General features: G+C 40.9%; 1 protein-coding gene across 1 annotated transcript in view; it reads right to left on the bottom strand.

The window, feature by feature from the left end:
• Positions 1-19,479: 19,479 nt before the first annotated feature.
• Positions 19,480-27,224, bottom strand: part of PTPRO (protein tyrosine phosphatase receptor type O) — a 265,264-nt gene continuing 257,519 nt past the window's right edge. The window contains 3 exon segments of the mRNA XM_069491204.1: positions 19,480-19,584; positions 24,436-24,571; positions 26,635-26,789. Coding sequence (XP_069347305.1) covers positions 19,480-19,584; positions 24,436-24,571; positions 26,635-26,789 — 396 coding nt within the window.

The raw sequence follows: 27,224 nt of genomic DNA, 5'->3' as shown, positions 1-27,224 counted from the left end.
GGGAGTTTATTACCAATAGTCTTGCTCTGTAAGAAATGCTGAAGGAAGTCCTACTGGTTAAAATGAAAGAACATTAGACAGTAACTCAAAGCTATATGAAGAAATAAAGATCTCAGTAGAGGTAAATACGTGGGCAATTATAAAAGATAGTATTGTAACAATTGATGCTAATTTCACTTTTTGTTTTCTATATGATTTGAGAGACTAATACATTTTAAAACAATTATTAATCTAAAAGCTAATGTTATTGTAACTTTGGTTTGTAACACCATATTTTCTTTAAAAGCATTATTAGTGTATGTTTTTGGGTACACAATGTATAAAAATGTAATTTTGTGATAACAACTGAAGGAAGTGGGGACAGATGTTAAAGGAAAAGAATTTGTTGAAGTTAAGCTGGTATAGTGTGCTATAACTTTAGGATGTCAAATGTAATTACCATGGTAATCACAGGCAAAAGAGCTTAAGAATATACGCAAAAGTAAAAAAAACTAAGAAAATTCCATTTACAGTAGCTCCAAAAAGAATAAAATTCTTAGAAATTATACAAGGTAGTGAAAAACTCGTACAATGAAAACTACAAAATATTAGATCTAAGCAAAGATATAAACAGCAGCATTGTAATTGCCAGGGACTTTAGCACCCCACTGACAGAACTGGACAGATCATCCAAGCAGAAAATAAAGAAACATTGTACGTAAATGGGACTCTAGAATAAATGGGCCTAATAGATATTTATAGAACATTTTACTCCAAAACTACTGAACATATGTTCTTTTCATTAGTACGTGGAATATTGTCCAAGATTGTCATGTCTTAGGCCACAAAACGTGTCTCAGCAAATTCAAATAAATAGAAATCATACCATGTATCTTCCTAGACCACAGTGGAATAAAACTAGAAATCAACTCCAAGAGAAACACTCAATTCTACACAAAGTCATGGAAACTAAACAACCTGCCACTGAATGATTATTGAGTCAAATCAAAATATATGGGATTCAGCAAAACAAAGCCCCAGACCAGATAGATTCACAAATGAATCTTATCAGACCTGCAAAGAAGGGCTGGTACCCATACTGCAGAAATTATTCCATAACATTGAGAAGGAAAGAATCCCTGCTAATTCATTCTCTGATGCCAGTGTCACCTTGATACCAAAGCCAGGAAAGGACACAGCAACAACAAAAAAAGAAAACTACAGACCAATATCCCTTGTGAATATAGATGGAAAAATCCTCAATAAAACACTCACAAACCAAATTCAGCAGCATGTCAAAAAAATAATCCACCATGACCAAGTGGGCTTCATTCCAGGAATGCAAGGATGGTTCAACATACAGAAAGCAATAAATGTGATTTACCACATAAACAGAAGCAAAAACAAAGACCATATGATCATCTCAATGGATACAGAAAAAGCATTTGACAAAACTCAGCACCCACTCAAGATAAAAACTCTCAACAAACTAGGCATAGAAGGAACATCTCAAAATTATAAAAGCCATGCATGACAGACCCACAGCCAACATCATACTGAATGGGGAAAAGTTGAAAGCATTTACACTAAGAACTAGAACAAAGCAAGGCTGCCCACTGTCGTCATTTCTGTTCAACATAGTGCTGGAAGTCCTAGCCAGAGCAGTCAGGCAAGAGAAAGAAATAAAGGGTATCCAAATCGGGAAAGAGGAGGTCAAACTGTCACTTTCTGCTGATTGATATGATCTTATATCTACAAAACCCCAAAGACTCCACCAAGAGACTCCTGGAATTGATAAATAAATTCAACAAAGCTTCAGTTTACAAAATCAATATACACCAATCAGTAGCATTCCTACACACCAATAACAGTCAAGCTGAGAGTCAAATCAAAGACTCAATACCATTCACAATAACTACAAAGAAAATAAAATACCCAGGAATATACTTAACCAAGGAGGTGAAAGATCTCTACAAAGAGAACTACGAAACACTGAGGATAGAAATCACAGATGACACAAGCAAATGGAAAAACAAATCATGCTCATGGCTTGGTAGAATCAACATTGTTAAAATGTCCATACTACCCAAAGTGATTTACAGTTTCAGTGCAATAGCCATCAAAATAACAATGTCATATTTCACAGATCTAGAAAAAATAATTCTATGCTGCATTTGGACCCAGAAAAGAGCCCAAATAGTCAAAGCAACCTTAAGCAAAAAGAACAAATCTGGAGGCATCACATTACCAGACTTCAAACTCTATACTACAAGGCTATAGTAACCAAACAGCATGGTATTGGCACAAAAATAGAGACATAGACCAATGGAACAGAATAGAGAACCCAGATATAAAACTATCCACATATAGCCAACTGATCTTTGATATAGCAGACAACAATATACACTGGGGAAAAGAGGCCCTGTTTACTAAATGGTGCTGGGAAAATTGGATAGCACATGCAGAAGATTGAAATAGGATCCATATCTCTCACCACTCAAAAAAATTAATTCTAGGTGGATAAAACACTTAAATGTAAGGCATGAAATCATAAGAATTCAAGAAGAAAATGTTGGGAAAACTCTTCTAAATATCAGCCTAGGCAAAGAATTTATGAAGAAGACCCCAAGGGCAATCACAGCAACAACAAAAATAAATAAATGGGACTTGATTCAATTAAAAGGCCTCTGCACAGCAAAGGAAATAATCAACAGAGCAAATAGACAGCCTACAGAATGAGAGAAAATATTCGCAAGCTATACATCTGATAAAGTGCTAATACCCAGAATCTACAAAGAACTCAAGCAATTCAACAAGGAAAAAAAAAACAACCTCACTAAAAAGTGCACAAAAGGGCGGGCTTGGTAGCTCATGCCTGTAATCCTAGCACTCTGGGAGGCCAAGGCGGGTGGATAGCTCGAGGTCAGGAGTTCAAGACCAGCCTGAGCAAGAGCGAGACCCCGTCTCTACTAAAAATAGAAAGAAATGATCTGGCCAACTAAAATATATATAGAAAAAATTAGCTGGGCATGGTGGCGCATGCCTGTAGTCCCAGCTACCTGGGAGGCTGAGGCAGTAGGATTGCTTAAGTCCAGGAGTTTGAGGTTGCTGTGAGCTAGGCTGATGCCACGGCACTCACTCTAGCAACAGAGCGAGACTCTGTCTCAAAAAATAAAATAAAATAAAATAAAATAAAAACAATAATAATAATAAAAAGTGCACAAAAGACATGAACAAAAACTTCTCAAAAAAAGATAGATAGATGACCAGTAAACATATGAAAAAATGCTCAACATCACTAATCAGGAGGAAAATGCAAATTAAAACCACAATGAGACATCATCTTACTCCAGTTAAAATGACTTTTATTAAAAAGTCCAAAAACAATAGATGCTGGCATGGATGCAGAGAGAAAAGTATGCTTATACACTGTTGGTGGGACTGAAAATTGGTACAACCTCAATGGAAAACAGTATGGAGCCTCAAAGAAATAAATGTAGACCTATCATTCAATCCTGCACTCCCACTACTGGGTATCTACCCAGAGGAAAAGAAGTCATTTTATAAAAAAGACACCTGCACTTGAATGTTTATCACAACACAACTCAGAACTGGAAAGATGTGGAGTCAACCCAAGTCCCCTCGATTCATGAGTAGATTAACAAAATGTGGTATATGTATACTGAGGAATACTACTCAGCCACAAAGAAGGATGAGTTAAGACCTTTTGTGACAATTTGGAAGGAACTGGAGATCATTATCCTAAGTGAAGTATCTAAAGAATGGAAAACAAACACCACATGTGCTCACTATTAAATTGGGACTAACCAATGAGCCCACATGTGCAGAGAGGGAAGTAAAACTCAGTGGAAATTAAGCAGGGGGCAGAGGGAGGAGGAGATGGGTAAAAAACCTACCTAACAGGTACAATGAGCACTATCTGGGTGATGGGCACACTTATAACCCTGACTCAATTCGTGTATCCAAAAACACTTGTACCCCCATAATATTTTGAAATAATAATAATAAAAATACAAAATATTTCTGAAAGAAATTAAAGAAGACATAAATTAATTGAAAAACGTCCCATGTTCATGGATTGGAAGACTTAATTACTGTTAGGATATCAATACTACCTAAATGAATCAACAGATTTAATGCAATGTCTCTGAAAATTCCAGTGACTTTTTTGTAGAAATAGAGAAACCCATGCTAACATTCCTATGGAATCTCAAGGGACCCTAAGTAGAGGAGCAAAAAAAAAAAAAAAAATAGAATTCAGAAATAAACTCTTGCATAGATAATCAAATGATTTTTGGCAAAGATGCCAAGACCATTCAAAGGGGGAAAATAACTGTCTTTTCAACAAACAGTGCTGGGAATACTGGATATCTGGATGTGAAAGAATGAAGTTGGACCCTTACCCAACAAAAATAAACTCAAATGGATTCATGACCTAAATGTAAGGCCTAAAACTGTAAAACTCTTAGAAGACAGTATAGGGCAAAAGCTTCATAACATTGAATTTGGCAATGATTTCTTGGATATGACACCGAAGGCACAAGCAACCAGATAAAAAATAGAAAAATTGGAGCATGAAAAAAGTTTTTTAATTATGCATCAAAATACACTATCAACAGAGTAAAATGCCACCCACAGAATGGGAGAAAATATTTGCAAATCCTATTTCTGATAAGGGATTAATATCCAGAGTTATTGTTGATGGGTATAGAGTTTCAATTTTACAAGATCTGGAAATGGATTATGGTGATGGTTGAACAATATTATGAATGTATTTAATACAACTGAGTTATACACTTAATAATGTTTAAGATGGTAAATTTTGTGTATATGTTTTCCAAAATTAAAAAAATGAAAAAATCTGTCTTAATGTCCTTGTTTGTTAATTCTATCATGTTTGTAACTTGTAAGTTGGGTTTTTTGTTTTGTTTTTTCTTTCATTATGGGTCTTATTTCCTTTCTTCTTTGTATGCCTCATAATTTTTTAATTTGATGGCAGACGTGAATTTTACCTTTTCAATTGCTACGTACTTCTGTATTTCTATAAAATATTATTGAACTTTGTTTTGGGATGCTGTTACTTGGAAATAGTTTGATCCTTTCTGATCTTGCTTTTAAGCTTTGTTAGTTGGAACCAAAGCAACATGTACACTAGAGCTAATTTTATCCCATTATTGAGTCAAATCCGTTCTGAATACTCAACCTATTGTTCCATGATTATAATGTTTTCCACTTTTGCTGGTGGGAATAAGGGTTATTTCTGGTCCTGTGTGAGCTCTAAGAATTGTTCTCTCTAATCCTTTTTGGTGATTCTTTTATCAGCCATGGGCAGTTTTCTCATGTGCATACAATTATCAATACTCAGTTGAGGACTCTGTGGGGCCCTGTGTAGATCTTTGGAGCTCTCTCTTTATGCAGCTCTTTCTTCTCCACTACTCTGTCCTGTGAACTTTAGTTCCCTTGCCCTTCTCACGCTATGAACTTTGTCTTCTCAACTCAAGGCGTTCTCCTTCCCTACACTGCAGCTTAGAAACAATCTTTAGAAAGCTGGAGCAATTGTAGGCCTTTCCTCAGGCATTTTCTGTCTTTTAGTAATCACTGTCATTCATTGTCTAATGTCCAATATTTTGAAAATTGTCTTTTCATATATTTTGTTTGTTTTTCAGTTGTTTCAAGCTGGAGGGTAAATCTAGTCTCCATGACTATCCCCAAAACTAGAAGTAGTTTCACCTTGATTTTTAAAGGAAGCATACTTCCACTATATAGAAAATTCTAGGTTACCATTTTTAATTCTAGTACTTTAAAAATGCCATTTCATTGATTTTTGGCTTCCATTGTTCCTTATGACAAAACAGCCATCATTCATGTTTTTCCCTTTGGGTGCTTTCAGGACCCTTTTCTGTATCTTTCCTTTATAGCAGCTTGATTATAAAGTTGATAGGTGTGATTTTCTTGGTGTTTAGCCTTTTTGGGGTTCAATGAGATTCTGGATATGTAAGTCAGTGCTTTCCCATCATTAAAAAGCCTTATTCTTTCCAGTCTTTTTTTCTGCTCCTTTCTCTCTCTTTCTGTCTCCTGAGCCTCCTCTCACATGTATATTAGGCCATATGATATCATCCACAACATCCCTGAATCTCTGTTACTTTTTAAAATACATATTTTCCCCTATTCTTCAGATTGTAAAATTCCTATTGATTTTCTTTTTCCTTTTTTCTGTGATCTTCCGTTTTTCAATTCTCTGTTAAGCCAATCAAGAGAATTTTTATTTCGGTTATTGTACTAGTCCTAGAATTTAAATTTAGTTCTTTTATATAGCTTCAATTTTTCTGCTGAAACTTTCTATCTGTTCACTCAAAATAATATTGTCCTTTAATTCTTCTAACATTCTTTTATTTCTATAACACAACAGGCTCTCTTCATCTGCTAAGTGCAAAATTTGAGGCTCCTCATGCTCAGTTTCTGTTGATTACTTTTTCCCCCCAATGTGGGTCCTATTGTCCTGTTTCCTTAAAAGACATTCTATAAAAAAGACATTCTATAAAAAAAAATGTTTACAGCAGCACAATTCACAATTGCAAAGATGTGGAAACAACCCAAGTGCCCATCAATACATGAGTGGATTAATAAAATGTAGTATATGTATACCATGGAGTTCTACTCAGCCACAAAAAACAATGGTGATCTAGCACTACTTGTATTATCCTGGATAGAGCTGGAGCCCATTCTACTAGGTGAAGTATCACAAGAATGGAAAAACAAGCACCACACGTACTCATCATCAAATTGGCATTAACTGATTAACACTTATGTGCACATATAATAGTAACATTCATCGGGTGTTGGGCAGGTGGGAGAGAGGAGGAGGGGATGGGTATATTCACACCTAATGGGTGCAGTGCGCACCATCTGGGGGATGGACACACTTGAAGCTCTGACTTGGGCGGGGCAAAGGCAATATATGTAACCTAAACATTTGTACCCCTGTAATATGCTGAAATAAAAAAAAATACAGGCTGATCATTTTAAACTTGTATAGGCATGGTTTAATGCTTTGTTAGAATGGATCACGGAAAGCTCAGTGTGTTTTTTCCAGATCTTCTTACTTGATGGGACTCAATCTACAAACTCTCTTTCCTCTGCAAGTCTCGTCAGGGCTTGGTTTTAGGCATTGTTTTTACCTGCTAAGAGTAATTTTTATTCTAGTGTGGGGTCCTTAGTTCTAAGTTCTTTTTTTGTGTTTTGGATGAGTGCCAAAAGCATTTGGATATTTTTAATCTCAGCTGGATTTCTAGGTTGTTTAAAGGTGCCAAACAAGTCTCCTCACTTTTGCTGGGCTGGACCTCCAGTGCCCCAGCACAGCTACCCCTGGTAGTTCTCTATTCCACCATCAACCTTGTAGCAGCCAATGTTGGTAAGCCTTGGGTGGATGTTGCCCCGTACCAAAGATTTGTGTAGACTTACAGATTTCTGTGGATACTCTCTGCACAAATCCCTCCACTTTGGTGCCCCTTTTTAGAAATTTTAGCCTCTTCTGGTATCGTGAATTCTGATCTTTGCCTCCTCAGTTCAGTGGGACTAACTTGCTCTACTTGGATGCTAGCATGCTGCACTAAAGTTGGAGAATTGTCCCCAGAGAGCCATTGAGTTTTCCTTATCCCAAAGATTGCAGTCTTGCACTGCTTATAAAAGGGGACCAATTGACTTTATCTCTTTCCCTCTCCTTAATAGGCACTGGATCAAAGGAAGCTAGTGTGTGAGGTACTCTGATCATTTTAAACTCTTTGTCTAAGAAAATGTATAGAAAAATGTGAGATTCACTTGCTTTCTAAAATGTATAGAGGCTGCACTGGAGGTTGGGAAGAGATCTCACCAGGGCTGGGTCTTCTCACTTTCTTCTCAATGCTTCCTTCCGTACGGAAGGTGGAACAATATTAGAAAGTTGTAGAGAGTCAGTAAAAGAGTTTGTATTAAGACTGGTTGTTTCTGAGTGCCTACTTTACAAATTGGATATTCAAAGAGAAAGCTAGATAGGATCTCTGCTGTCAATGAACATACACTCTAAGGAGCTGCTTTGTACTTGGCCTTATCTATCCCAGGAGCTAGTCTGATCAATCTCCTAGGACAAAATTTTGTCCTAATACCAGAAGTGCTGATTTCCCAGGACAGTAAGTTTCTGCTGTGACATTTAGTTTTTCCCAAAGAGCATGCTTTTAAGTGAGTAGCTAGTATGAAAGATCATCGAGTGAATTGGGAAGAGAAGGCATTTATCATTCTGCCACCTTTCTTTTGGATCATTTTTCCTAGTTTAAAATAAAACCAAAACAAAACATAAAATATGCATAAGCCGTGGTTGCTGTAGGTGACTCCCAGAGAAGGGCCGTTGCATTCCCAGCCCTTCTGGGTCCTGTACAGGAATTTCCATCTTTGCTCATGTCTCCTTTTCGTCATCCATTCTCTCTCCATCATCTTGGTTACCCAATCCCTGCTCTTCTCCTACATTTTCAAGACCTGCTCCCACACCGTCTCACAGCCTCCTTTCCTTGTGTTTTTATTCCTTTCTAGCCTCAGAGTGGACGACAGGAAAGAAGCCAGGCTTCAGAGCTCAGTTTTATGGGAAATGCTCAATATTTTTTTTTGAGGGGGGATGCTTTGCTGAAGAAATGTCTTCTAATACCCAAATGCTCAGGTTTATCTCTTCACATTTGTGAAAGAAAGATTAAAAATGAAAAGTTAATAAAATTTTGATAATATAAATAGAATTACTAAAAACTACGTCATTAAACCCTAAACTGAATTGGACAAAAGATGCGACTATCAGGTACTCAGAGAACTAAGGTCCCAAATCTGGATTTCTGTATGAATTGGGATATTTTAACAGCTGAGATGCCTCCTAAAGAGCCTGAGGCACGTTGACTTTGGTTTGGTGCTGGAAGGAGGTGGGCAGCGAGCCAGGACTTCTGCCAGGCCCAGATGGTCCTGGGCCAGCCTGCCCTCCGGGGCCCTTTCCTGCCTGCCTGTGGGCCCAGGCAGTTGGCCCAGTGCCTGCTCCTTGCCTGGGTTACCCTGGGTGGGAAAGCCTCGAAATAATCTTTTCACTTCAGTGAAACATAATTTCCCCAGTTTTAATCATTCCTGTTAACTCTGAAAATGAACATACGGGCCAATTTGGTCTATGGAAAAACTAGAAATAAAATACGCACACATGCACAAACCAGTGAGAAATTACAATCTGCAGGTCTTTCACAGGGTGTCCTGTTTTGCAGTTTCTTACTCTGAGCTGGTGTCACATGCTAAGGCCTTCTGCCTTCCCATCTATTCTAAGGAAAGGGAAACAGGAACTGAATTCATGCATGCTGAGAATTTTCACATATATCCCCTCTTTGCAAATGAGGAAAGTGAAACTCAGATAAGTAGCTTGTGAAAGATCTCACAGTAAGTGGAACAGCTAAATCTGTATTCAACTCTCTTGGACTTCTATATATCATGCAAATTTTCTTTTATTTCGTATATCGTAGATCAATGTATAAAAAAACTTAGCAGGAAAAGCATTTGGAAAAATGACATTTTATGTAGTATATTGCTGTATAAAACAGGTAAAACCAGAGTTTCTCCAGCTGAAGCTGCAGAGAGGTAGCTTGGAGTTTCTTCTGGAAATCACTGGTCCGGTTCCCCTGGGTCCCCTCCTCCATGAGGGCCCTTGCAGGAGAATATGAAGGTAAACTGGGCACTGATTATTCCATGGCAACAGTTAGACCAGGAAATACAGTTCTCAGTCTCAACGGTCATTTATAAATGGCCTGTGGGGAATTTCAGATGGCCGACCGCTCCCTCAAAGCACTATTTTGTTTAGAAAGAAAAATCACCTTTGGACATCCTGTCAGTTCCACGTTTATGCTTTGGAGTAGAAATTGTATAAAATACTAAGAAATCAAGGCACAACTTAGCAGATCCCAGCCTCAGTCTGCCCTGTGATAGCCAGGCCAGAACCAGGAGTTAATTTGCTGTGAGTTCATCTGTAGTGTGGCTTATCTGGTAAACAGGACAGCTCCCTGTCCAGCTCCTAGGAGGCCTGCGGTGAAAGGACGGATTTGCCGTTCACTAGTGACGGAACAAAAGCAGCAGAGCTCCGGAGCACAGGCTAAGGCAGTTGCTAGGGGCTGTTTTCTAGCTTGCAAAACACAGCCCTTTGCAAAGTGCGGGGGTTGGGGGGCATTGAAATCCTGTAGCAACCCAGCGTCTCGCAGAGAATAAGTGAGGGCACATTTTATGTTAAGAACACAGCAGAGGGAAGTTGTTTATTGCCTCATCTCCAAAACCACTCTTACTGTAGGGCAGAATTTAGACATTTGGGTAATTCGTTTCATTTGTCTTACAGCGATATGGAAAAAAAAGAATGGGGAAATGACTATTGTTATTTTATGCCTTGGGGAAGGCAGCGCGTGGATTTACAGGGTGCAAGTTAAAACAGATACGTGGAATTGCCTGGATGCTTCCAACTTCTTTCAGCATTTGTCCAAGTGAGTTTCCCAGGCCCCTATGGGACATGTACGTGCAGTCTAGGCCTCCGCCTCTCACAGCTCTGCTGACTCCAAGCTTGGCAGCACTTCGCAGGGAGGGTTGTCGCTGCCGCTCTGGGGACAGACCCAGCGCGTGGGGGCGCCCACGGGGGATGGAGGAATGAGAGGGGCACGCACTCTGCAGATGTCTCGGTGCTGGGACGAGTGGGAGGGTTTGGTGGCTTAAATGTGCTGAGAGAAAGAGATTCAGAGATTCGGAAAATCACACGGCATTTATTCCATGCTGACTCTGCCAGGCCCTGGGCTAGTGCTTTACGTGAGTTCTAAGTTTTACCACAACTCCAAAAAATAGACATTGCTTTGTTTTTTGTGGGGACACTTAGAGATAGTAGGTGACACCCAAAGTCACACTGCTACTAACCAGGGTTCTGTGACTCTAAAGACTTTTTTACCTTAAGCCACTTTGTATCCCCAAACCACCAGGCACCACGCCAAGGGCTTCACATTTAATCCTCAACGCAGCCCTGTGGGGGAAGCTCTTATTATTGCCATTAACAAACAAGGAAACTAGTTCACAGAGAGATTAAGTGGGGTTCAAATGGCCCCTGCTCACTCCAAACCTCTATTTTTAACCAGGCATCCTTACATGTTGACGTTTGCACACATTGGCTTCTCTGTCTTAGAAGTCATCAGCTTTTTAGCCAGGGTTTTGGTGCGACGAATTTGCACACATTGTACAACTGCACACGTCTTCTCTGAATGCGAATCAGACCCCAGCATTGCTTTGCTGGGAAACCCTCTAGCGTGGGTTACGTGCACTGGAGACACAAAACACACACCTTGCTGCTGGATTTGGTGGTAGAAAATGGAAGCAAAAAGCCAGGCCTGGGTAGTCCAGAACCCTCACCTGGAGAACAAGCTCCTGCTTTGGCACCACATGCTGGGACACAGGTACCCACGCTGGGTCACGGACCGCACCCCTTTTATGTTTCGAGGTCTGTGACTGTGAAGGGGGATCAGGTGTCTGGGAAACTGAGTCATCCCAGGCTAGGTACCAGCTTCAGGTGCTCCTATAAAATCTGTGAAAGAATTCCAGTGTGACCTTTGGAAACTGTGGGAAGTTGGCCCCTCCTGGGAAGTCTTGTCATATAGCAAGCTATCCCTGGTATTGTTTTTAGACCCCAGGATATATATGTTATCTTCTGAACCCTGAGGCAATGGACTGAATGTGTCCCCTCCAAAATTCATATGCTGAAATCCTAACCCCCAGCTCCCACTGACTTGGGAAGGTGATTATGTCCTGAAGGTGGAGCTCTAATGAATGGGATTAGTGCCCTATTAAAAGGACCCCGGAGAGCTCTCTTGCTTGCTTTCTGCCTTGCGAGGACACAATGAGAAGTCAGCAATCTGCAACCCAGAAGACGACCCCCACTAGAGCTGGCCATGCTGGCAAACTGATTTTGCACTTCCAGCCTCCAGAGCTGTAAGACATAAATTTCTGTTGTTTATTAGCCACCCAGTCAGTGGGACTTTTGTACAACAGCCCAGGCTGACCACGACACCCTGCGGAAAAGGTACCATCACTGTGTCATTTCATAGATTGGATAACTGAGTCACAGTTAGGAGCAGAGTCCTCGCCTAAGTCTCTCTCCTTGTTCTGCACCACTGTGCTGCCCTGTGCTGCTCCCCAAGTTCGCTGGTTAGGGGTCCATATCATCTAGTTTGGTTTTGGACATGAAGAAGACCTTCTAAGACCATTCTGTTTTGTGTTTGCAAAGGAAGTAGTGGTTGCAGTTAACTTTTCCTGGTTTAAACAATCATTTGAACTTTTTAGTGTTCTTAGAACTGAACAAAAAGATTTTGTCTTGGCTGACTTTGAACTGCCCACGGCCCTGGACCTCACCAGGACACACACAAGGCGAAGGACTGGGTTGCCCAGTATCGCTCCACATGCCAAGCCTCAGGGCCTCCTGTATGCCTGAGCTTTTATGGATGTGAAACCACTCTGGGGCATATTGTTAATAGGAATCCAGGGGCAGTAGCCTAGCATAAGGCTAAAAATGTGTAGTGGGCTTGCTGAGTAATGGTCTTATTATGGGGTTTGGAAAGTAACAACAACAACAAAAGATTAGGAGAGATCTAGCCTGGAGAAAAGCCACTTCTGGAGAAGAATGCACGTATTTCCATAAAAGAGTTTATTTATTAAAAGAACCGTCGTCGCTTCTGTGACTTTTTCCTGAGCCCTTGTTTTGTATTGTGGGTTAACTTTGCTCTGCTTCCTCTTTAACCTGTCTTCTGGGGGTTTTATTGGGCAGCCCACAGCACTGCCCTGAACATCGCTGTGAAGGTCATCCCTGTGCTGCCGTATCAGTTGAGGGCAGGTTGACTGCTGGAGCCGACAGCACCAAAATCTCAGTGGCAGTGCAATAGAAGTCTAGTCCTTGATTCCATGTGGGCCACATCTGCCAGGTGTCCTTCCTCCAAGTGGGGATTCAGGGACCCAGGTTCCTTCCATCTTTGGCACCACCATCTGTTTGGGGGGTGAGCACGGCGGGGGGCAGGAGGGGAGGGGAGAGAGAGAGGGAGAGAGATATGAAAGGTTGCTCCTGATAATTTTTATGGGCCAGGGGCCGGAAAGCACACCTTCCACTGTCCAGAACTCGGTCACACAGTCCTACCCTAACTGCAAAGGGGCCAGAAGATGTAGCCCCAATATGCTCTATCTTGTTTGCAGTAACAGTAAATCCACTGGATTCTGTCGAGGGATACATGAGCTGGAGCTGCCTGTGGAGGTCTTAGGAGACATTGTCCCTTTAACATTCAGAAAGTAGGGTTGGAGGACTGGTCACCCATCTGGGCGCCAGTGACTGATGCACGGAGGGTGGGTGTGTTATACACAGGAAGGAATAGACACTGTGTATTGTTTAATGTGGCTCTGTAGTCATTAGCACTTTATGTGGCAGTATAGTCTTTCCTGACCCTTCCAGAAACAACATCACCTGTCCTTCCCTTGGACCCACATTGGATGCTTTATGGGTTTCTATCCTGGTGTCAGTAACATTTGCTGCCCTTATTTTCACTTCTGACTTCCCCTGCTAGAATGTACACTCCTTGAGGCAGGGACCTTGTCGCATCTGTCTTCATAGCCACAGTCCTTTGCACAGTGCCTGGGATGAAAGTTTCAGTAAATAAATGATTTTATTAGAGGGATAGAGACTCACTATTGCTCAAATTGAAAGCTTACCACCTATATTAAACATACTGCCTGGAGGTCAAGCTATTAATCCCATCCTACCGTACTTTTTCCATCAGTATAAGTGAGAAGCAGCGTGGAGTAGTGGGGAAAAGGTTGGGGGCTGGATAGAGGTGGGTCACAATCCAGCTTCTGCCACTTTCAACCCAGGTCATTGCAATGTAACCTACACTGCCTCTCCATCTAACTTTGTTAACTGGTAAGTGGGCAGACTCACATCATAATGACGTTTTGAAGTTAAGAGAATATGCATATAAGGGACTTGGCTTAGCACGTTGGGAAGAAAACCCCATTATGCCCAAGAGTCAGGTGTGAGTGCTGTCCCCGTTGCTGCCTAAGAGAGAAGCCAGTCCTCTCTTCAAAGCAGCTGTGGCCAGTGGCGTGTGCATGGCGCTTGCCCTTTTGCCAAGATGGGGACGTAGATTTGGGCTTCAAGCCTGTGCCAGTGAAAGGCATAAACTCATATGTTCTTAATGTTAGTAAGGTCCTTGGATGTGTGGAAAAGAAAAGAAGAAAATGCTTCCTGAAAAATGAAGGGCTGGGCTGCCTTGTGAAGCAGAGATCCCTCATGCTGGAAGTGTTCCGTAGAAAAGACTCGCCATCTGCCAGGGATAGAGCCAGAGTCCTGTTTTGAGTAGGAGGGCAGGACTAGCTTGGTGACTCTCATCAAGGAAGAGGAACCATGCCAGGGCCTCTGCTGGTTGATGAGTAACAAAAACAATAAATACCTGTCATTTCTGTTATATAAGACATTGGGAAAAGTGTTTTAACATCATTACCTTGGCTGGTGGGTATGTCCAGAAAATATTGCCAAAATTTTGGGAGATATAAGTAAAAAGTGTTGAAAAAGACTTGACTCATGCTTTCCTGAACCTTCCAACAACAACAAAACTCTGATTATGCAACATATTTTAAAAGGCCAGTATATTGCATCATCTTTGGTCAAGAAATTGTTCATTGATTGATTGATCGATTCCTTCAACACGATCAGCTAAGCAAACATTTGTCGAATGAGTGATTGATTGACTGAATAACTCTTCCTTTACCCCAAGGTTTAATAGCCTCAGTTTCCCCAGGTTTTGTTACTATGATCTGTTCTTTTTCCACATGCCTAACAGTCCTGGTGACCCTGCCCTGGACGACTTTCGGTCTGTTAATGTCCCTCTTACGGCGCAGCTCTCAGACCTGAACACTATACCTATACTCCATCTTTACTCAAGCGGCCCACCAGGAAAAGGCCTTGTGATAAGCAATCAGCTAAAACTAAAAACAAAAATCTTACTGTTCTGGAAGGCCAGGGGTCAGAGATGTCAGGGCTGAAATTTCCTTCAAATGGATCCAAACGGGGCTGTTAAAAACCAGGGGTAGAAGTTTGCAGTTTTTGCATGTGGTGTTTTCATTGCTTTATAACCCCTTAGCCAAAGTGAATGTTATTAATATATTCAGTCCTGGGCATGGCTCCTGGCCTCTATCCCTGTGCCAAGCACCAGACTAGGGATCTGTGAACCAGGACACGAGCCAGCTATTTGAAGCACATTACATCAGACATTTCCTGAGGTGAAAAGGGAGGCCTCCTTGCTAGAAAGCAGGGAGAATTTTGGCTCTTAGAGACTGGATTCAGTAACTTTAACTCCTTGGCTAAGGGCCAGGCCTCCAGCAAGCAGCTATCATGTGGCCTGCAAAAAACTCAGCTCCAAAGCCTCTGGCTCCTGCTTTATGGGTGACACCCCGGCCTCCTTTGAGAGGTGTACCACCTTTTTAGGGGCAGGGGCAGATTTTAGGAAAGGAGAGACATTATAAAACCTGGCATTAAAAAAAAAAATCCTGGTAACTTTCCTAATTTTCAATTTTGGAGTCAATGTTGTCTTTGTAGTGGGAAATTGCAGGCCCTGAATTAGAATGGTGTCCACAGAAATATTGTCATCTATCACTCTTTCTTTTCAAGTTAAATAAAATCATACAATGTATAGTGATAGATATATTGATGTTAACTATTAAATTTATAAATTAGACCCTAATGGTAGTTTCTCAATTAACTTCATAAATTGTCTTTTGCAGCCAAGGAATTTGATCTCAGTAGCATTCAAAGCTGAATGCTTTGTAATTCTGAAGCCTTTAGCTCTCCCTATGTACCATACAGGCCATTATGAATTGCATGTGCTAATGCCTCTGTGTTGAGTACAAAGTGCTACTCAAATCATTTTTTAAAAAATCTTAGTTAATGATACAGAGGCTCTGGAAGCCTCCCTTCTTGATGCTTAAAGTTATGTCCTAGGGTGGAAACAGAGCTGGTTAGACTAACCTTAGGGTACATGAGAGGACAAGACAAAATGCACCTTTGGGTGAATTGTCATATCTGATACTCCTGCTGCCTGCAAAATATGGAGTTAATACTAGATCATTCTATAGTTTATTAACTTAGACTCAGCAGAGATAAGTTCTGAAGTCATTTTCAGGATCAATGCCCAAGTCTTTTGAGAGACCAATGCCTTTCCTATCGTAAGCTCTGCAGCTGAGGAACGAACAGTGTTGCGATGAACAGTGATGACGCACAGACCCCTGAGGGAATGATCTGGTAAAGCACTTTGGTGTAACCTTTCTGTAGTCTCAATTCTTTGTCATCAGTCTAAACCCTGGATACTTCATCTTTCCTTTTGGGAAAATTGATCTGGCACTATTTGATCCCTACCTTGAAGGGGTGCTCACGAAAAACATGAAATATTTATGAAGTGCTTTGTTTCATGGGAAGTGATGTTTCAGGCTAGGAAACTTTAGTCTGCTTCTGGGTGGCTGAGTTGGAAAGGTATTTCAGCTTTTACCCATGGACCCTTCCGAGGTTGCACAATTCACTCCTGACTGTCCATGTGTGAAAATCTAAGAATGTCATACATCCGTTCGTCACCTTTTGTGAACCATGTTTGTTCCTGAGGATGGCATGATGCATTACTAAAATGTCCAAGAAGGGAAATAAAGGAGCGAGGCTGAGAAGAGGAGGTGGTAGCCGGGACACAAGAAGGGGAGGAAGGGAGGTGAGTAAAAACTGACAATGCCTGAGGAGCCCAAGCTGTTAACCTGCGGGGTGTGGACATCCTCTGCCATTCACCCTGGCAGGGGGAACAGAGACTTGCTGGCCAGATCTTGCAAAGGAACTTTGCCAAGGTCTGCTGTGGCCAGGCCTTCTCAGTGACAAGAGACGGTGGGGTGCAGAGCTGTTCATTTGGCATCCTTCACCCTCCCTAAGGTCACTGATACAATATTAAGCTGATCCTGTATACATGGCTTCAGGAAGATGATCGGGATCGGAGGGAAACCAGGGGAAGGGGCACATATCAGGTACACGGAGGAGCGAAGCCTTCCGGAAGCACACACAGGAAGGGTCACAGTAGCCACGTTGCCACAGCGAAGCAGCCAGCTTGTGTTTACTTTCAACTCCAAGTGTTTTCCTTTGTATATCCATACCATCACCTCTTATTTCTCAGGAAGTGACACAAAGTAACAGGCTCCACGATGCCATCAATGTCCGTTTTGACAGCATTCATGTCACAATACACAAGCATGTACTGCAATTATACAAAATCCAAAGAATAAAATGTTACGCGTTACACTGGTTAAAATGAAACTGACAACCAAAAAGGAAACAAAACAAAAAGAAATCTCTGTCGTAATCCATAGAGAGGCTTGACAATATTACAAAAGAAAATGTAGCCAAATAATTGTTCTAGCATGCTGCAGTTCATTGCTATAACTTCATAAACTCCCAGCTCTTTAGGGGAAAGAAAGTGCGTTTTCACAGCCTGTAGTTCTCAAAGAAATAGCTCTCACATATATGCAGGTCAACAGAAAAAGGAATGCAAAGTCTAGGCACCAAGATTGCTCAGACAGCAACAGAGTTTAAGGAGTCCGACATGAAACTCTTCTGAAACAGATCTGGTTTCTTGAAAAAGAACAAGGACAGTGACATTAGTCCAAAGGGCCAAGGAAGAAACACCCAACTGTTAATAAAGAAGAAAACCATCAAGAACTAGAACAATTAAGACAAATATTTTTTTCTACTCTACTTTGAAGTTGAATTACAGCTTTTCATATTTGGAATAAGAAAAGATACACAGTTGATCTGTGGGTAGAACTCTCTCTTCTCCATCCACACTCCCCACACCTGATCCAATAATGTCAGAGCTGGTAGAATTACCATTTCTTCATGTATGGCCATGCCTCTTTTTAATAATGAGGTATAATCTGATGCTAACAATGCCTGTTCCCTCCTGGGCTATGGGGTTGATCAATAGTGTGGGCAGAAGACAATTGAACTTTCTGATAAAATCACACACATACAAAAATTATTGCACTTAAAAAAACTAAAAACAAAAACACTCAGCCCAATGAGCAAAGGGCCAACTAAACTCTTCGGAAGTGCTGTACTTCCTGCCCTTTGCAGAGCATCTTGACCTTTCTGGTGTTCTGTTGAATTTGGTCCAGTATGAAATGTCCCGAAGTGAAAGAGTCCAAAAGACACTGTAGGCTCTTTAAGGCTAAGTCTTCCCAGTGCTTCTGTGAGATAAATTATCTCCTTGGCCACATACTACAAAGGAAGGGCTCTTTTTAGCAAAATGACTAGCAGGCCCCCCTTCCTCCAAAAATCTGGAAGCAAGGGAGGATGGGTGCACATCCTGTCCTCACCTGTGAATGGGAAAGAGAAAGACAGTAAGCAGCCTGGGACATTGGCAACCTCCTCCTGCCCTACCGTGGCTCTCAGATACCCGCTGCCTCATCCCATGTGGGTGTGGGTTTATCTGTGCATCGTTCTCGGTGTGACTCCTCTTTTCTATGGGTCTGAATATCTTTCCCTCTCTGTAAATTTGTCTTTTTCTGTCTTTCCTTATTCTTTATCCTCCCTGCCCCCTTGTACTCTCCATCTCTCTTTCTTGATGGAGGTAGAGGTGCAATGCTAATCCCATCCTGCTACCCACTGGCCAGATGCTTCCCAGACTTCCATCTTTCTCCCATAATGCACCACTGTCCTCTCCTCACCTTGTCCATGGCTCCCCTTCCCCCTCCCCGGTAGATTCAGACATTCTACACTGAGCTACATGGACAGATTACTTATTACCTCAGTCAAGACTACTCTACACCTCCACAATCTGATCTCCTAGTCAAAATTTGAGCACAAGGCATTGATTATATTACTAATGTTTTCTTGAAGCTCTGAAGTTAGTGCTCATATAATGAGTGAGATCAAGGCATTTTTAGACTTTGCAATCCTGAGACTCTATTGTTTTTCTTTTTGGGGTGTCCACTCCACCTGATGTCTTCTTTGTAACCCCATGTAGTCCATAAAATATTTGCACAAAATATCTACATAGATAGACTTGGAAGGTAGTATTCTGATATTGCAAGCAGAGATCTAATAGCAGGATAATTTAAGGTTCTGGGTGGAGGGAATGGAGGTCAAATCATCATGAGTTGCAGAAGCTCCTGATTGTTGCTACCAACAACGAATGTGCACTGAAGCTCAAAGATCTGCTGTGGTATTTGTTTTCCCTGTGACCACTCCTGTGGGGCCAGGAGTTGGGCAGAAGTACGCATGTGAAATGAGAGTCAACGCAAATGGCTATTTCTGCCACCTGTCCTATCCCATCATGTCTCCTCCTATTGTTCTAAGACAGAGCACCGATCATGAGCTCTTCTCTACTTACTGTTCCAGATTCTGAACTAGGACTTGGTGACATTCTCATATATGACATCACTGATGCAGAACTGCTGCTTCTTCTTCATCCACATCAGTTGCACACACTGATGGATAAAAATGTACTGCTCCTGGTGCAAAAGACACAAATATATTTCAGAGCAAGATATTTATGTGCAGATATGTGCCAAGATGTAATATTTTAATACTATGACAGTTTTAATAATAAACATCTTGTGTAAATGGAAATCATTCTCATTATTTAGAGAGACATAATTTTATAACTAGAAAACCCAAGAAAATCAACTGTAAAAGTATTTTGATTAATAATAGAGCTTAGAACATTATTACTTTTTTTTTTACAGTGGAATGTTTCTTCCTAGCTTTATTTAGATATCATAACAACTGTATATATTTAAGGTATATGATGTGATGATTTGGTATACATATACATTATGAAAGGATTATCACAATCAAGCTAATTAACACATCTATCACCTCATTCAGTTACCATATTTTTTTGTGTGGTAAGAACACTTAAGATCTACTCTTAGCAAATTTCAAGTCTATAATACAGTAGTATTAAGTATATTCACCATGCTGTGCATTATATCATATGACTTAATACTAAAAGCAATAAATATTCAATCAAATCATGGGGCTATTTTGAAAAAGATAGTGTATCACCTCCTCATACACAGAGCTAAATTCCAGGAAGTTTAACAAATTAAGCCATTAAAAAATATAGAGGAAACTATAGGTTAATTCCTCTCTGATTACTTGAGGAATTTCTAAAATTAACAGCCATGAAACAAATCATAAATAAAAAATACAAACAACTGTCTGTAAAAAAAGATAAAAAGAATGAAATGAAGGGCAAATCAGAAACTGGGAGAGAAAAATATTTTCTAGAATCATAACAAAATGTTGATGTCTTTAGTTAGAAAGCCATCCAAGTCAGTAACATTCAAATAGACAAATAAGTAAAGTACACCAACCGCTAGACCAAATATCCCTGGAAGGCAGGGACTGTGCCTTTTTATTCCTCATGCCTAGCATTTAGTTTATGCTTATTAAATAATTTTTGAAGTAAACTGAGGAAATCTTAAAACATGCAAAAGTGGCCAAGCAACAAAAAACATAAATTAAAACAATATTTTTTATCTACAAAGTGAATAAAGCTAAAGGGAAAAAAATAACATTCAGTGATGACTTGAGTTTGTTAAAGCAGTCATTTTCAGCTATCATTGGTGGAGGCAGAATTTATAAAGTGCTAATAAATGAAGTGGACACAGATAATAGTAACAAGTAGAAAGGAATCTAATTTAACATTCTATTAAAAAGGAGAGTGGTTTAAGTAAGAAATGGTATATCTATAATGAAACATTAGTCAAGTCTTTAAAATTAGCTTTATTGAATTTTAGGCAATTTGTGATAACATACAGGGTACATAGTGAAATGGTAAGTGGAAAATTAGGGTGTAAAATAATACACACATGTATATATACACACACACACACACACACACATAGAGCAAATGAGCATAATTATGTAAAAGTTATACTTGAATGAAAGCCAAGATGACATCACCAAAATATGTCTTTGTGCCATGAAATAAAGGTAATTTCATGGTCTTTCTTCTTTTTATTTCCCAGAGTTTCTCTATAAGTAATACCATCAGAAATAACCTTTAAATAAGATCCAGTGAAGATATCCACAGGATTTTAAGAAACTTCTTATATAACAACTTTATACAAAAAATAAAATGGTACTTCCAACCTGTATTTTTCAACCAGCTTTGGAGAAAACACACTCCCTTTTGCTGTGATGGTGTTGCAGCAGTAACCCTTTCTGGTCACCACATGTCAATCTGTTGTTTCTGGTGTTAAGTCAACACTGGGAATAGGTAGGGCTGGACCCTGCCTGGAATTTCAATCCACTCTACTCAGTGGCCAAACTTTGTGTAAACAAACAAACAAACAAACAAAAACAGCAAAGAAAAGAAAAGAAAAAAGGACTGCAGGAAAAGTAAATAAAAGACTATTTACATCCCTGAGAGTCCCTGAGAAATCTAAGCTGCCCATCGGGAGGACAGGCTGCTCAAAGCAAAGCCCCAGTTGATCTCCAGGGAAAGGCTATTAGAGGAAAACCAAACAAAATACTTTATAAAAATAGAAGAGAGCACAACAGAGATGAACGAAACTGAACTGCAGCACGTGACAGTTTCAAAGCACTTATCTAGATTATATTGTTTCATATAATGTCTAACTTACAACAGTGTGTGAAAGTTGAAGTTCACATATTACAGATGAGAAATGGGAACTCTGAGAGGCGTCATGATCCGTGCAGTGGCAAAGCTGAGATCCAGGCCTTCTCTCAGGATCTGGCACTTTCCCTAACTACCCCTCCACTTGTGTGGAGAGGCCCATGCAGTGTGTCCGGCCAGGTGAGAAAGGAGGAGGAGGACAGGTCCCCATGCAGTCCAGGCAGCATGTTGCCAGGACTCTAAAATCTGCACCTGAAGACATCACTGATTTAATCAGCTACTTCTGCTATTTTTTAGGGTGGAGTACAGAGATGAAATCAAGGCCATGTAGAGAAAATTAGAAAATTAAATATGAGCGATGGGAGGAAATGTGGTATATAATTCATGGGTTGATTATATACATAAAGACAGAACTCAATTGGAGGATCATCCTCCCTTCTTGAACACCATTAGTGTCACAGGGGTACTCTAGGATGATAAATGTGAAAAGAATCATTTTTTTTAACTTTGTTCTTTGCTTATTAACTTTAGCATCTTAGAAGGCAGCAGGATTTGCATGTGAATGGGCTTCAAGAGAATGTTAGGGAAATTTTCAGTACAGGTTAAACCACGGAAAGCAGAGGAACAAGGAAAAACAAAGGTAAGTGAACAAGATGTTCTAGATATGACTAACAAAACAGACACAAATAAATAACTGGAGCTGGAAAGCATCCATCACAATTGCGCGGAACTCGAGGGTCAAACTAGAACAGCCGGGAATAAGTAACCTAGGGGACCTCTTTGCTGCCTTTGAACTAACTCCCCTCGAGAGTTCAGGGCAGGGGTATCGTACTTTAAAAAGACTGTGTCCATGGAGATGTCAACCTAAAATGCCTCCATGAACAAGTCAAAAAACCAAAACTTAGGGTAAGAAAGTTAGAGAGAGAACAAAACATTTTCTTGGCTTTGCAGAAAACCACATGGTGGCTGCTCTAGTTTTGTGTAAGGATCTGCCTGGGAAAGAGATTAAGACTCTGTAGTTGGGAAAAGTGAAAATGAAACAGGCCATAGTTAAAGTCTGTGAAGTTTTAAAAGGTATAAATTAAGTGAAAGGGACAGACAATTCATCAAATCCGAAACACTTAAAATAAGGTGTGGCCCTTTGTAGCTTGGAGATTCATACACATAACAGGGAGGATTTGGTCACATGATGGGTTGTGAATTTATGGAAGTAAAAACCAAAAATATGAATTGATTAATAAAGCACCGTTTAAGCATTAGGTAGTGGGCATCTCTGGGAAACCAGACATTTTAAATTTAGGATAACAAGGAGACGGTCATGTTCCCACAACGGTAAATTAGGAGGCAGCAGGATTGCGAGTGAGCTCAGGGAAATGAGGAAAGAAAGAAATGACTTGCTTCCTAATTATCAGTGAGACATCTGAACCTGAATGGTTACTCTTTCCAAAGTGGTATGATTCTGCTATAGCTCAGAAATAAATGCATTGGACCGGCTGTGCCCGGCCTTGGTCAGACGGGAATGGGGAGGAGGAAAGAAAAGTAAAAAGGGTGGGAGAAGAGAAAAACTCTGAAGAGCAGACGAGACAGCAGCCATGACTCGAGGCCTTGGGGTTATTCTGCCATCTAGTGGTGCTGGGTAGGAAATGCATGAGGAAGACCCCGGCATTTTTTAAATCCCTCAGTAGAGGTCAGGCCAGGTGTGTTCTATTCCACAAGTGTTCCTCCGACATGCACTCCTCGAGAAAAAGGATTTCTGTACACCTGAAGCCAAGAAGTCGCAAATCTGGCTGGGTGACGAGGCTCACATGGGTTTGTACATGGGTTTTTTTGCGCCCACATAGATGCACACCCACAGGTACTCTGAGGTGTGCCATGCTGTCTGCCAGCGTGTCCTTGGGCTGTCACTTCAGACTGAACACACCCTGAGGCTTCAGGGGAAAGCGGCTTCAGGGCAAGAAGAGGAAGAGGGAGCATATGACTCTGCTAGATATTTCTGGGGATGCTCCCATGTTCTTACAATAATAAATCCATCCATTTAGATGAAAGGAACTGGCAATGTGGGTCGTTTGGGGACTGGGAATCTTTAAAATCATAAAAGGGACAAATCCAACCCATGATCATCATCAAAAGTGAATTGGGCCGGGCACGGTGGTGCACGCCTGTAGTCCCAACTACTCCCGAGGCTGAGGCAGGAGGATTGCTTGAGCCCAGGGTTTGAGGCCCACCCCCCATCTCTAAGGAAATAAAAATCTAAAAACAATTTTTAAAAATTGTTTTGAAACGAAGTCACATGGAAGACAAACTAATGACAAATTTAATGAATCAAATCCAACATTTCAAATATAAATGAAATAAATGAAATTGCATCAGTTCTGTAGTCTCCAATGGGTGGCATTTACCCAGCATGGCTGTCACCTGCCCCTAGCTCTCGGTCTGTTCCAAGAGATTTCATTCTATCACGGACCCACCCCTGTGCTCTGGATTACTAAAAGGCATATAATGCCAATAAAAGTGTAATCATTATACACTGAATGGATTTCTAGTGGCTAACATCTATTTCTTTTATACCTCAAAGCAGTTTGAACATGTACAATAAGAAACTGGGAAAGGAAGACGGAAAATAATTTGGGACAATTGTTTTGAAGCATGAGGTTGAATAATGGTAAGTTTTTCAGTCCAGGGCAGATTAAAAAAGACATATTGATTATGCTCCTACCTCTGTCTGCACCATAGACATCCGGTAGGACCTCATTTCTGACACCAGCCCTAAGATGTCAACAAACTCATGATCCCGGATGTGCTGCAGGAGTCTGTCCAGGGCAATGAATGTGCCCGTCCGTCCCACTCCAGCGCTGCAAGAGAATGGTCAGAGAGCACATCATTCAGGGCTTTGTCACTGCTGAAAAGTAATCGGCAAGTTCTAAAAATCTATAGCTAGCACAATTATGAAAAAAGAGACCAAACTCCTGACAATACTTTCCACTTAACTGATTTTTAAGTATGCTGTTGTGGTTGGTGTTTCTCCTAATGTCACCTTTCTGACTCTCTCTGCTGCCTTCCTGAGATGTGGGGTTTGCACTGCCTCGGCCACACCCTTTTCTGCGCTTTATCTGCGCTCTCTGCTTCCGGAGAAAAGTAACCATCCCATATTGAGTACCTTGATGAGTTGGTTCCCGCCCTCAGAGAGCTGATGAAATAAACAATGCCTCATCTTTTGAATAGCCTCAGAGTTAAGTCCTCACAGCCAGCTCAAAAGTCTAGTGGAGATGCCCACGCTCTAACTCTAGCTCTGGGCCACAGCATTGTGTACCTTCAACCCCAAGTTCAGTTCACGGTCCCAGACCTTCCTCACGGCACATCTGCCCTTCCAGTGAGTCCTGGGCCTGCTTCAATCCCCCAGGAATCTTTGACATAGTGGCCTTAAAATCAAATTAAATATTTGTACCCAGTCTCCTCCAGTCCCCAAATCCCAGCGCTCAGGGCACAGGTGGAAGTGGATTGGCAAGGGCTGGCCACCCACCCACCACAGTCCCTAGTTCTACACGTTGGTCAGCTCTTCCTTTCTTCCAATCATCCGTAGGCCAAAGAGCCAAATGGCTCTAATCTCTGAATTATGATGAAATTATGGGAAAGAGAAAGTTGAAGCCAATTTGTATGCAAAATTTGCTAGAAAAATCCAACACTGAAAACCTTGAGTTCAGAGCCCAATTTGCTTTTTCTGCTAGACAACCACTGCCTCCCCGGATTTCTCAGACAAAACAATCTGCCACCGGGTGAGTATCTGTAAAGTCATAGCCAGAACTGCACCTGCTCTCTGCCTTGAAAGGGATCCACGAGTTTGATCCCAAGCTTTACTTTCTGTGCTTGGAAAGAATTGAAAAAGGACAATTTCATCTGCTAAAGCACAGTTTTTAACCTGCAAATGCTTAAGTTGGATCGACAGCAACGATATCCTTCCTCAATGGAAACTTAGTAGCTTAGGAAGCATTTTTCTTTTCAGGGAGACACATACTTTACACACATGCACATGTAGCCATTCTAATTCACAAAGGTCATGGTGCTAGAGCTGGGATTACAGACCTATTTGCTCAGGTTGGTGTGGTTACCAATGCTTCCCTTAATATCTTCATTCCACTTCTGCTTCTGATACGAAATCAGAGCATATTTATGTTCTTTACTTTTCTGAGGTTGCATAAAAATTTTACAGCAATACTGTATCACAGAGATGGATTTTGATGTAGCTTTGTTCACTTGGTAGGAAGAAAAGATTAAATTTAAAGATGACTCTTCCTGCAAAGAATTAGTGTGGACCTTGATTTTTTGTAATGTAATGGATCAGATATCCCCTTCATTCCAGCAGTCTAAAAAGTTAGAGACAATTCTGAAGATCAACCATAGCAAATGTTAATCTTAATAAGTTGACTATTTTTATTTTTTCTTTACCTCTTCTTGCTTTTATGTCTATTATATTATTTCAAGCCGTGATCAGCTGTTTATAATTTGACCTTGTATTTGTTCATGTTATAACCACTCAGGATCCTTGATGGAGTAAGATAATCTCACACAAAGTACTTAAGGGCTTGGCCTTTGGAGATTAATGTGCTTGAATTTGAACACTAACTCCTCCCAGTTCTAGTTGCATGAACTTGTGTGAATCTCTTAACTTCTCTACTCCTCTGTATTTTTGCATTACAAATGGGAATAATAATATCTATCTCATAGGCTGTAGATATAAAATAGCCATATTATAAGTAAATACTGTACATAGTAAGAGATCAATTAATCACAGATATTTAAAAAATCATAATTCATTTAATTGTCAATTAAATTGAGCAGGGGTTTATGGAATGATAGGCTATTTCCTTTATAGAAAGCACCCGTAAGGTTTAACCGAAAATGCATTAGAAGAGGTTACCTGCAGTGAATGATCATGGGGCCTTTGCTCTTGGTGGCTTGCTGTCGGACCATGTGTACAAACTGCAGGATACTTTCTGCAGCATTTGCTGTGGGCACACCGTGATCAGGCCATGCAGTGTAGTTAAAATGCATCACATCCTGCATTTCATCAGCCTTTAGGGAAAAAAGACACAAAGAAGCATTAATCTCACAGCCCACTGTTAGGATGGTCCAGGTCTCCACTGGCGATCACAAGTTAGTGGTACAGCCGTGTTCCACTCCTGCTCAGTATACTTCCCTATCCAGCTCTTAGCTCTGTATCTGGTGCAAAGGCGGTCCTGAAAAACAAAGTACTAATTGTATAAAGCCTCAAATAGTGGGATAGATAGGCCAATCTGTGCCTGTGTAGTGAAGGACAAGAGCTTAAACAGATCAGGGTTTGCATCCTGGCTCTGTCATTTCGAAGCTGCATCAGCTTGGGCCAATGAGTTAAACATGCAAAAGGTGCTGTTGGTGCCCTACTTAAACCCCCTTTGCCAGCCGGGGCACCCCTCTCCCGGGTGCTGACAGCAGAGCAGCACCCTTCTCCTCATACTTGCCCTCCAGGGC

The sequence above is a fragment of the Eulemur rufifrons genome, chromosome 16, assembly GCF_041146395.1.
Source record: "Eulemur rufifrons isolate Redbay chromosome 16, OSU_ERuf_1, whole genome shotgun sequence".
Lineage (NCBI taxonomy): Eukaryota > Metazoa > Chordata > Mammalia > Primates > Lemuridae > Eulemur > Eulemur rufifrons.
The sequence above is the reverse complement of the archived record's forward strand: the minus strand, read 5'-3'. Positions and strand labels throughout refer to the sequence as shown.